Below are 12,657 nucleotides of genomic sequence, written 5' to 3'. Positions count from 1 at the left end.
GTCTATTCTTCTGGGTTTCTTAACTACAAATCTGTCATCATTTGAGGACAAGATGTGTGAGGGAGGGCGGTGAGAGAGATCCATCCAATTCAGAGACTGCCTCGTTTGTTGAGCTGTAATGGGATGTTCCAGCCTGCTGCCTGTGCGCGCTGCCCGAGTCCGAGCTGTCGCTTTAAGACAGCGATAGCTTTGTGTCTCATTAATTCAATGTACAGCGACGCGTTAGCGGAGAAACATTATTAGACTGCCCTGCGCGCACAGAGAGGAGAGGAGGGGGAGCTGAACGGAGCTGTGCGCGGTGACAGAGCCGGGTTTAAAGAAACAAAGGAAGAAGAAAAAACACCTCAAGTTGTTACTGCCGCTAAAGAAATAAAGATGAAAACATCCTGAGGATGGGCTGCATACGTTTGGATTAAAAGTCTGCATCATCGCGCACTTGAAGGAGGATTTTCACCACCAACTGGAGTAAAGGGGAAAAAAATAGATCCGATCAAAGGAGGCGGACAGAAGATCTGAAAGCATGTCGTCAGAAAAGCACGGTGAGGCGTTTTAATTGTCTGAAGCACGAAGGCAGATCCAGGGCATCGGCCTATATATATGTGTGTGTGTGTGTTTTGGTTTTTTCTAGTTTGCTGTCATCTGCGCTTTTCCCAGCTGCCCCCTTGTCAACCTCTCCATCCGCTTTTGCTTCTGCTGTGTCTACAAGATGATGCACCGCTGTGTGGGTGCAGCTTTGGTGGGGGTTGGAAAAAATAACCGCAGGGCCGTGGAGACTTTAAACTAATATCATCAGACTTTCTGTGTGTATCTGCTGAATTTATTTCTTTTACATTTAGTTTATTTTCATGTTCAGATTTTCTTCACTGAAGTGAGCTTTCACATCCTTCCTGGACTCCCTGTTCCCTATTTTTCCTCCCCTCTGTTATATATGTCTCACATCATTACGCACGGGCCTACGTACATCTCTCCTGACTATAGACAGGATGTGGGTGTCCTTTGCGCGTGCACGCCTTTAACAACCATTTATTGCTCGTGAACCCGAGCCTCTCTTCCACAGACACACACACACTTTAATCCGTCCACTTTCTAATATTTTAGAATTTGAAGCACCAGTTACTGATGTTACTGGTGAACTGCATCTTTCCTCTTAAAAATATTCAAATAAACAGTAAAACTAAGTAGATGATGACACCTGATCTTGCCTCAGGAGGTGTGAAGAGCATAATGTGGAGCAGGCTGTAAACGTGACCGCTGTCTTGTGCTTTAATCAGATCTGAGAGGCTATAATTAAACAATGGATGGACATCTGCTGATGCTCAGAAGACACTCATGGGAATGCAAAACCATTAAAACACAGCAGGGATGTTAATTTGTTCAGCTAAATGGATGTACAGGTATTAACTGTTCCAAGCTTCTAAGTAGCAAATGCATCAAGAAGGGAGTATTACAGGCAGACAGACTCGGTTTTAGTTCTAACTCGAGGGTAGCATCACATTCAGGTGTGCCACTGCCACAGCTCTGTGCATGCTTCTGGGTGAATCATCAAACATTAACGTGGCCAGTCACACCTGAGCTTTTCCCACAGCTCAAAATGTCTCAGGTTGTAACTCAACAGAGAAAATCAATATTTCTGATTAGGTGTGTGTGACGGCTTCTGGTCAGTAAAATCTGCAGCTGTGGGCGCTGCAGATTGACTTCGACCTTAAAGGGACACTTTACCCCAAATCAGACATATCCTACCTCGGGCCTTAACCTGCTGTTTATTGATCTCAGCTGTTTTTAGTGTGACTTTTTATGATATCGGTACCAAACCAGCTCAGAAATTCTCACTTTACTTGGAATAAAATGCAACCAAATGGAAGATAGATGGATGCTACAGATTCAACTTTGCAGTTTTATGTCCCAGTGATCACTGAGATTAAGGCAAATTTAAACTTTACTGGCCAAACAAGAGTCCAGGGATGTTTCAAGATGGCTGCTGAGCTGTGAGACGTTACAGCTGATCTGAGAGAGGAAGCCATGAATGCTTAAATGCCGTCACTCTGTCACGAGCCTTGCCTGGACAGGCTGACACTTTCATGCAGCTGGCTGGAGTAGTTTGGGAGTTTCCGCATGAAACTGCTCACATCAAGATTTTCTTTTTGAGTAACCTGGTCATTATTTCTGTGAAGAGGTGCTGCTGCTGGGTTTTTCCCAATATAGGCTATTTTTTAGCATGTTGAGCACCACAAGTCAGTACTTTATGTCCATTATATCCAAGAGAAGAGGAGCATTTCTGCACCTGATCCCTTAAAAAACTGGGCAGCACGTGCCAAAACAACTGAGATGGATAAATTAGATCTACATTTGATTTTGAGGTGAACTGTCCCTTTAATGTTTAAGCATTACAGTTTAATGGAAAGGGGAAAAAAATCAATATATATTTGATTAAAAAACTATTGATCTATAATGATGGCTAGAACTGGATCAGTAGCAGACAACTTGCTTAAGACAGTGATCTATTCCTGCACAGAATTCAAACATTAAGGCAGAAAATGGAAGAGATTTAATTCAAAAGAAACATTATCATTGTTTATTCCGTGAAATAACAGAAGAAAATGTGTATTTTAGCTTAAATCTGTTGTTGAAGTGATGACAAAACACTGCGCATGATTGCATTTTGCAGAGTAATGACGAACAATTAAATTAACTACTCGGCTTCAGTGTGCCCACAGTTTTATTTCTCTCATCTGGATGCAGGTCGTTGCGCTATTAAGATCTTTATCATAAAGAAGAAAATAATGTGACGTCTCATGTTATTTTATATGGAATTCAAGTTATAATTGCCAAAGATGCTGCGCGCACACACACTCTGATATATTTTCTGCTCATCACATAACCTTTCAAAGGTGTCTTTCTCCTCGCGCTCGCTCCTTTCCCCTCTGTCTCTTTCTGGTCCACTTCCTGCTTGTGACAGGGTTGGGGCCTCTTACGTAAAACCGGTCCCCCGAGCGCACAAGTCGTCATCCCTCATCACCCAGCTTCTCTCCCGCTCGCTGACACTGCCTCCTGCTCTCCTTCTTCATGTCTCATCAAATCCTCCCTCTTCTATTCCTCCATCCATCTCCATTCTTTTTTTTCTCCTTTTCTTCATCCTCATGTCCCTGTCAACTTGGATTATCTCAGCCACCTCCCCGCTTCGACAACGCAACACCCTCTCAGTTGTTTTCAGTGTTAAGCAAGCACAAAGGGAGCAGAGGTGTGAGCATTAAAGTGTTCAGACGTCCAGAAGCAGACAGATGCTTCGGGACGTGTTTCTCGACACCTGAAATGCCAAATTTCTGCTGCTAATAAACTTCTTTGTGAAGGATAAGCAGAGAAAAAGGCCTTTCTTCTTTTCCTTTGCCGGCAGTGAAAATGCCAATCACTGTCATCATTAGCCTGCGCAGGTTGGAAATGTCAGGCTTTGTAGCTGCTTTTTTAAGTCTTGCTGAAGAGCTGTGCTCCGTGTAATTGTTTTTTTTCTCCTCCTCGGCAGTGAAATAAGACATATTAGAGCCAACATGTAAACACATGTAGCCGTGCTCGAGTTAGATAACACGCTCTCGCTCTTACATCTGTTTCTTTTATTGTTCTTCCTCTGCCTTGTCTATTTCTGACTGCTCACCTACCTGTCCTCATCTTTCCTCCCTCTTCCACTCTCAGGGCTCGATGACTCTGGCCGTCAGACCATGCAGCCTCCTCCGTACCTGCCCGGCCCACAGGACCCCAACATGCCCCAGCACCCCAACATGCCTCCCGCGCCGGGCACCCAGCCCAACTACCCTCCTCCGCCTCCTCCTCCGGGTTCAGAGGGATACCTCCAAGAAACTCAGTTCCAGTGTGCCCCGATGGGGCCTCCGGGAGCCCCGCAGGGCTACACTGTCCAGACCCAGGCTCCGGGAGGCACCATGGCGCACCCTCCAGTGGGATACCTCCACCCGGGCTACCCGCTTCAGCTGCAGCCGTGCACAGCTTACGTTCCCGTCTACCCCATGGCATCGGTGAGTGAGACACAGCCTTGAAAGATTTCACAGCTCTGACATCAGGCTGCAGCAGAATTAAACCTCCACACTTCTTTCCGGCTCGTTTAAAATTGTCCATAATTCACTCCTCAGTAAGATCCACTAAATGTCATTTGATGCTTATTATGCAGGGAATCAAACGTTCTTCTGTTATCTCAGGGGCTTGTCTCTATCTTCAGAGAAAATGCGCATTTTGTGAAGTAATTTGCTAATTTTCTGCTTCGTTTGTGGCACCTGCTGTTGCGTCAATTAGCTGGACATTTATTAATCAAACGATGTCTCTTTTTTCCCCACACAATCAGCAATAAATGTCCGGAAAGCTCAGTCAGAAAAAGGAAAATTACAAACTTTCTGATTTGTTCCAGTGAGCATGTCTTTATTTATCAGGCTCGTGTCCCACCAGCCCACAAAGAGCCTCTCGTATGATTTTAAATATTTTTAATGATGATGAATGATCATTTTTAATGATTAATGATGCACACAGCAGTGTTTCGAATAAGCTCTTTGGTGCTGCTTTCATTTCATTAATTTTGCAGGGTCAGACAGGGACATAAACATGCAGGCTAATTCTGCACGTTGTTGCATTAATAGGCTGAAGTAATTTGCATTGATTGTCCTTGTACTTATATAAAAGCGTAGGACTTTTTTCAGGCTAGAGGACATGTGGTTTCATTTTTGTGTGCAGCTTTCCAGCAAAAACAGGCTGAGTGTGTTTGTTTGATTCTCATAACATTCGAGATATTTCTCTGAGCTTTGAGCCTGACGGGTGAAATCGGTACTTCGTGGTAAAGTGTGCTTAAAGTGAAAGATCGTCTGGAAGCCACACATAAATTATAATACATGAAAGCTGACGTGTCAGTTAATTAATATCAATGTAATCAGTTAACCCACATTACATAAATTATACTGCTTTTTTTACACTCTAATACATAACTGAGTGCGTCACTGAGGTGGAATATAAATGCCAATACAATATTCGTACATTAGAGGAGCCGTAAGTTTGAAAAATGAGTCACAGAGCAGCAGTTCAAGCCACTAAAATTAATTGAGTTGGCAGATTTTAAATCAACTCCTATACAAAACAACAAAAAAGAAAGCAAATCTTTTGTTGCTGAACGTCATTGTAAAGCTTTTTGTTTTAAATTTGTGCACAAATCCTTCATAAACAAGACAATTAGATTTTAAGAGAAGCTAATTTTGCATAAAGAGATCCATATTTTTTTCTTTGGCCTTTGCTGCTGCTTTTGCGCAGACACACGATCAGCATGAATAACTGGCTGCACAGGAGATGTCCTTCACAACAGACGATGCGTAAGAGCATCTTATGACACTCAACCTCGGATCTGGGTTGCAAAATACTGTGAAATCATTAGAGGAGCATTATTCCAAATTATCAAGACAATGATTTGCGTGCATGAAATTAAAAATGTCCCCACATGGGACATCAGGGGCTCTGCAGATCGAAGAGGAATTTGTATGTTAAACAAAGGAAGTGCAGTACAACTATAATAGACGACATAAGTCCTTGGTTGAACTATTAAGCTTCAACATCATGTATTATAAGGACCAATCGGTACTCTTTGCCCATTCATTGTTGCTGGAGAACACAGTGGATTTTTGAACTACAGCCACACGTTCGTCCACATTAATAGATCAAACAATTTATATTTTACCCTGAACTAACATCAAAGTTGTAAAACGAGGCCTCGGAAAGAGACTGTGAATCATCAGACATCTGAAAGTGCAGCTGTCCAGCTTCCCGTCGGTAATTTCTTAAAAGCAGCGTGGGTTTGAATGCGAGGAGAATAATATCGAGAGCAAAATCTGCACTGCAGCACAAAATCACAAAATCCTTTTCCTTTTTTTTAAATGTATTTCTGTCTGGGCTGCTGAGCTGATAAACATGCACAGCTCAAGCAGAGCGAATTGTGATGCGTTTCTTGCAGCTAATTGAAAAAAACCCAAGTACTGAACATAATTTTTAATCCCGACAGGCTGAAAGCGGCACTGCACTCTGATATCTCGTCTCACAGCTAATGGTAATTACAGATATGACTGTACGGTGCAGTGCAGTCACGTCTCAGCTCTGCAGGTGGTTTAAAATAAAGCTAAAATTGTCCACTTGGCATAGAGAGCTAATGTTCAGTGCCTCCGCGCCACGATTAGGTCGCCTCCAACGTCTCGTCTAACTGTGAGAAATTCATTTAAATTAAAAATGAGACAATCAAAAATCCGAATGCCCCCCTCTGACACCAGCGATCCTAGCAGGCTCTGCTTCCTGCTGCCCGGCTGCTGTGCCCTTCTTCACTCACATTAGCGTGTTCCTCTGTGTTTTGGTGTGGAAAGAGCTTTGCAAGCTGCTGGACTGTTTTAAAAGCACCGCTCTCCATCTTCTCCTCCTTTCTCTCTCTGTTCAGGGTCAACCCTACATGCCGGCTGGAGGAACTCACCCGGGGATCCCACCGGGCCAGATTCACCCCATGCAAATGCCACCGAGCATCACCCTAATGGACCGCCGACCGCCGCACGACTACCTGCCCATCGCCGTGCTCACCACCGTCTGCTGCTTCTGGCCAACAGGCATCATTGCGATCATCAAAGCAGTGCAGGTTAATGCTGCTTCATAGTCTCCTTTTCATCTGTGGCTTTCATATCGATATAATATCACCTTTACAGATGACTTTGCGATGAATTTTCACTTTAAAGCCATTTTATTTGCAGATGCAGACGCTCCCATTTAAAATGATAAATGATAGAAATCCTGCAGTTTTTCTTGTCGTCCTGTAAAAAAAGACAAAAGCTTTCAGTGACTTAAAGCTCTTTCTTTGCACGTTAAAACAAGACTCTATAAAATCAATATTTAAGAGAATATTTTACTTCCAGTAATTTCTCAATAATTTCTAGAAACAGCTGAGCAGTGTGGTTCTCAGTAAACAGAACAGGTATCTTTCTTACATTTAAATGTTTCATATTATCATACAAATTGTAATATTTGATAAGCAGAGCAAATACAAAATGACGTTTTTAAATTATGATTTTATTGATTGAGGGATAAAAAGCTATCCAAAAGTAACACATTGTGCCACAGTCTGAAGAAACACACCTGAGAAACAAAGTCACTGACATCTATCAGTCTGGAATGGGTTACAAAGCCATTTCAAATGCTTTGGGACTCCAGCGAACCACGGTGAGAGCCACTGTATACAAATGGAGTAACAGGAGTGTCCAGCCTACCTAAATGACTCCAAAAGCAAATCGACGAATCATCCAGGAGGTCACAAAAGAACCAGAACAACATCTAAAGAGCTGCAGGCCTCACTTTTCTCAGTTAAGGTCAGAGTTCAACAGTAAGAAAGAGACTGGACAAAAATGGGAGAGTAACATGGTAGCATGATGGTCTGGGGCTGGGTTGCCTCTTCTGGACTCTGGGCTAGCTGTAATTGATGGAACTGCTGTCTACCAGAAAATCTTGAAAATCATCAGTTTACACCCTGAAGCTCAAGTTTACTTCGGTTATGCAACATGAGCCAAAACAACCCAGAAAGTTCACCTCTGAATAGCTCAGAAATAAACAAAATGAAGGTTTTGGAATGGCTGAGTCAAAGTCTGGATTTAAAACGATTGACATGCTTTGGCATGACCTTAAACGGGCTGTTTGTGGTGGAAAACGCTTCGAACTGGCTGAATAAAAGCAATTTTGTGAAGAAAAGTGGGACAAGATTCCTACACAGTGATCTGAAAGTCTTACCACCAAGCATCACACACACTTGATTAAAGTTCCTGCTGCCAAAACCAGTTATTAGGTATAGGGTGCAGTTATTTTCTCACACAGGGCCAGGTAGGTTTAGCTAACCTTTTCCCTTAGTAAATGAAATCAGAAATGTAATTTTATATTTACTCAGGGTATCTTTGTCTAATTTTCAAAGTTGTTTGATGGTCTGACACATGTAAGTGGGACAAATATGCAAAAAAACTAAGTATTTAGGAAGGAGCTAAATACATTTTGTGGAATTATTTTAAGCTCTGAAAGAATACACATTTGTTGATAAGCGAACAGCTCAGTAAAGGCAACAGCAGAACTGGGTATCTATGGCTTTGACATGTGTAGGTTATTGAATGTGACAGAAACTACAGTTTTCCTCAGACCTCCACGTCAAAATGTCCAAATTTACAGCAGAACTACATCATTGTGTGAAAAATCTGTGGTACATCTACTGCGGTGGTCCTGTGGGAAGTAATTGTCAAGTAGGTGTCGATTATGCCGCGAGCTGTTTGTTGAGCTTCGCTTCACCTTATTCACGTCACTGAATTGGACCTCTCAACTGTGTTTACAGTAGTTTTAAAAATTGACTTGTACCTTTATGCGATTAATTTTAAGGACAACCAAAAAAAACCCTGGATTTCACTTTTACCGACTCGCTACTACTGAAATATGTCACTGCAGGTTTCCAAAAAATAAAACGGCAAAGGCAGTTAAGCAAAAGGGTGCCTACTTCCATCTTTTATCTACAGTCTGTAGGGGATGTGTCACTTGTTGCTCTCTTGTGTATTTTCAGTAGTTTTTGGGGCAACACTGGAGCCCTTAGTCGCAGAAGAATGAGATACTTCACACTTTGTGACACTACAAATGAGAAAACTAAATTATCTCAAGTCTTGACGTATATTTTGGAAAGCAACTCTTGTAAAATGGCACATATATAAAAGTTTTCAGGCAAAATTATTTTATCTTTATCTTTTTAATGGGTTGTGAATTTAAAAAAAAAAAAAAAAGCCTTCCAGCTGCATGTGACTGTCAGGAAAGATCATTCATCCCTTGACTGTTTGTGTCAAAACAGGCTGTGGCTCTTTCTTCCTGCCAAGATAGGATCTGAAATACAGAAAACAACGTGGCTATGAATTTACCGACTGCAAATCAGGAGCCAGTATTTTGTGATTCATAATCATACAAAAAAAAAAAAAAAAGCAGATGGAAAATGTTACTGCGTGGTTTCACTGATGTCACTTCTACATCATCTGCATCAGCAGGCGCAGTTTATTTTTCTTTTAAATGCTGTTTTTCCGTGCAGGTGGTGTAAAGTTAGAGCTCCGTCTGGTGACTTTCATACTTTTATGTTGCTCTGTTGTTTATCTAATGGCAGACTGTGCTGACCAACACGCACTCAACAGACCACATCATTACGTAACTGCACCATTGTCAGTGCAACGGGACAGAATGGATTTTTTCCTCTGGGCCTGCTCAGCTGGCTGTGCGCTGAGCTGATCTGACAGGGCATGGACCCACCGGTCTGAGCTCTATATGATGTTATAGGGTGTTACTGCACATTCGGCCTGTGCTGCAGTGAAATCGATCCATTCATGCTGTTTCAGACTCTCTCTTGCTCCCACTCGTGTATCTGCTTGTTGCGTAACACATTTTCGAATTTCTCCTCCCTCCTTCTCACTTAGGTGCGTACGGCGATAGCCAGAGGGGACATGGTGACGGCGGAAATAGCCTCCCGCGAGGCGCGCAACTTCTCCTTCATCAGCCTGGCGGTTGGCATCGCCTCCATTGTGCTGTGCACCATCCTCACCGTGGTAGTCATCATAGCATCGCAGCACCACGATGACGACTGGGAGCCGTAACTCCACTATTAAGTCCTGCTGGGAAATCATGGCCTGTATTAGCTAGCTAACTCTCAATCATTATGAGGATGTAGAAGCATTAAAAAAATGCACTCAAAACTGCTGCTGGCCCTCTGCATACAGCCACACACACACACACACACAGCTCTGACCTAACCTGCCGCCATCACACACTCACAACCAACCACAGCTGTCGTCCAAATGCAAGCAGCTGTCAAACGAGGCCCAGCTTTGCTGTTATCACAGCGGCCGCTTAATATTTACACCCAGATATGAGCTGCAGGAGGGAAACAAAGCTCCTTGCATTAACAATTCATGTGATGCTGATTAATTTATACGTCTTTCACTGATGTGTTTGGATGAGAGGATAGGCCGCTGTGTGTGTGTTATATATTTTAGCAGCAAAATTGACCAAGTGGCGACCCCCACGGTTGATGAAATTTCAGACGCCTCATTTAAAAAAAAAAAGGTTTATTTAGCATATTTAAGTCTCGCTGGTGCAGATATACATGTGTTCTCTTCTTTATGCGTGCCATGTGGAAGCAGTGTTGATTTGCAGTGTAGAAGTGTCAGAGGGGATAGTCGATGTACATTTATAACATGCCAAATGCAGACTGGACTGACCAATCAGAGTATATATTTCTGTTTATGTATTATATCGACACTTATCTGTTTAAAATGATACTATATGAACTATGTGTTATTTATTTATAATCTGAAATTTATTCCTTTATCCAGTATTTACCCATGCATCGACTTTGTCTGCTATAATTTGCAGTATATCGCTGTTTTATTGAATTTGTCGGACTGATTGAATTGGCCTGAATTTGATACCACTATGATATTGCACTTTGTAGTAACCAGACGAGATGATGCAGCTGCTTACATTTATAGTTTTTACAGTGCATGAATATAAATCTAAGCTAATGGGCTTTTAGTGCAAAAAAAAAAAATGCTGCTGCTCTTGGGAACATTTCCCTGAAATAAATGTGTGCTGAAGTATTTTTCAAGATGTCAAAGAAGCTACTGTCAAAACAAGAAAAGGAGACAACTTAGATGATAAGTCTTTAAATATTAGGTTTGCGGATATAGCATTTTAGAAGTGTGTTAGCCTTTTTTGTGTTGCACATCTCTTGCTGTTTAATCTTTAAAACACTTTTTATGAGACTTAGTGCAAAATTAGAAGAATGAGGCAACATAATCCTGCATGTCATCCTCAGTTTGCTTCCATTTCTCTTAAATACTAAGGCTAGAAGTGTGGCTCCTTTAATTTTATCTACAGAGTTTGTTTTCATGCAATTCTGTGGCTCCACCGTTACTGTGTAAACTATAAAGTCAGGTTTCCGGGGTGGCAAAATGAATGTTTCTAGTGTGAGAGAGAGGAAAACTTAATGCCTGTGTTCTATTGTAGCACTTTCAGCTCTATCATATTACCTTAGATGAACCTATGACTCTCTCATACTCTCTTTCTCCTCTTAGGAGTTATTGGACCTATTAACATATCTCTGTTGATCCCTAGGACGGCAATATTCCAAAAAAAAAAGTTTTATAGAAATATTAACACAATAGGGAAAGTTTATAATTTGATAATTACCTAACAGTTTTAATATTATTATTTATATATTGTTTAAAACATTGAAAAACATTTATACTGATATTTTTAATCTGAGACAGGAATTTAACCCACAATAATGACTTATTTTACAAATCCCATGTTATTCAATCCTTTTAGGTACATTTTATTTATTCTGTTGCATGTAAAATGTAAGTAACAGGAATAAAACAATAACAATTTGAAGCTGGAACAAAAAAGAACACTAAACCTCAACAGGCTGCTAATCGCTAACGCTGTCGTTGTTTTGAAACTGCTTTAACAAGTTAAGATTAAAAATGCTATGTGACTCCCAAACATGTTAGAGGAGTTGTGTTTCAGCATTTAAAAATGGATCAGCATTTTAGAGAATGAAATATCTTTCCTGTAGAGAGTTTCACTACCTGTGGCCTTGAGATATTAGCTTTGCTAGCTTAGCACAAAACCTGGAAAAGAGCGGGAAGTTGCTAGCTATGTCCAAATGTTTCAAAATCTGCCTTTAAGCATCTCTAAATTTATTTTTACACTTTCTTCTTGTATTATATATAGTAAATAGATGTAATGTTCTAAGTATTAAGCTTTAGAGATGCTAATAAGTGTATTTTTTATTATATTTTGGACTTAGCTAAATTAGCTCCCCCTCAGTGCTAAAATATGAGCGTCAGTATTCTCATCTCATCTTGTCTCATTCTCTGCAGGAGAGCTAAATAAATGTGTCTCCCAAAATGTCAAAGTTGTTTCTAAGCAGGAATAAAAATAAAATTTTCCTCTTAAGACTCACATTTTCCCTTTCCCAGTGCAAATACAAGCCCAGTCAGTATGGTGACACTGAATTAAAATCAGTGTTAAATGAAACACAGGGCTGTTTAGTATTATAATTGCACAGAAGGCTCTGGCAGTGAGTGTGCTGACTGAATGGAGTCACTCCTAGTTTGTCTGCTGCTCGGCTGCATCTTCATATGCAATCCTTTCTGATGGGATGAACTGCAGCTGTTGGAGCTGGGAAGTGTGTTCCTCATTTCCTTTTCATTTCTCTGTTTTGTTTTTCGGCTTGTAAATGCAGCGGGTTGCTTGTTCAAAGAGCCAAAAATTACCGTGTACATGTGGTTCTCTTGGGGTTTATTATTCTAATTATGTTCATGGCTGTGCTGCACATGCATTGGTTGTTTCTGACTTCAGTTGTTTGAGTGATGAATAAAACAATAATTTTGAGCTGTGAACAAGAAATCAACGAAGACAGCGTCTCATTCTTTGGGTCTGTTTTTCACCTCTCCATCCTCTCGGTCTCTATGGCATCTCCTCTCTCCCTCATCACTAGGATGCTATTTATAGTTGCCCCGGTTTTCTGCCTCTCTCTGTCTCTTTTTTCCTTCCTCTGTCAGAACATGGACTACAGTGTCT

General features: G+C 41.3%; 1 protein-coding gene across 1 annotated transcript; it reads left to right on the top strand.

Annotated features, from left to right (window-relative positions):
* Positions 1-160: 160 nt before the first annotated feature.
* prrt1 (proline-rich transmembrane protein 1) lies at positions 161-12,483 on the top strand. Its single transcript, XM_084918831.1, has 4 exons — positions 161-539; positions 3,685-4,022; positions 6,461-6,652; positions 9,489-12,483. Exons 1-4 carry the CDS (start codon positions 521-523, stop codon positions 9,663-9,665), a joined length of 726 nt encoding a protein of 241 aa, XP_084774957.1. The 5' UTR covers positions 161-520; the 3' UTR covers positions 9,666-12,483.
* The last annotated feature ends 174 nt before the right edge of the window (positions 12,484-12,657 follow it).

The sequence above is a fragment of the Perissodus microlepis genome, chromosome 22, assembly GCF_051167445.1.
Source record: "Perissodus microlepis isolate ML-2025 ecotype Zambia chromosome 22, ASM5116744v1, whole genome shotgun sequence".
NCBI classification, from domain to species: Eukaryota; Metazoa; Chordata; class Actinopteri; order Cichliformes; family Cichlidae; genus Perissodus; species Perissodus microlepis.
The sequence above is the reverse complement of the archived record's forward strand: the minus strand, read 5'-3'. Positions and strand labels throughout refer to the sequence as shown.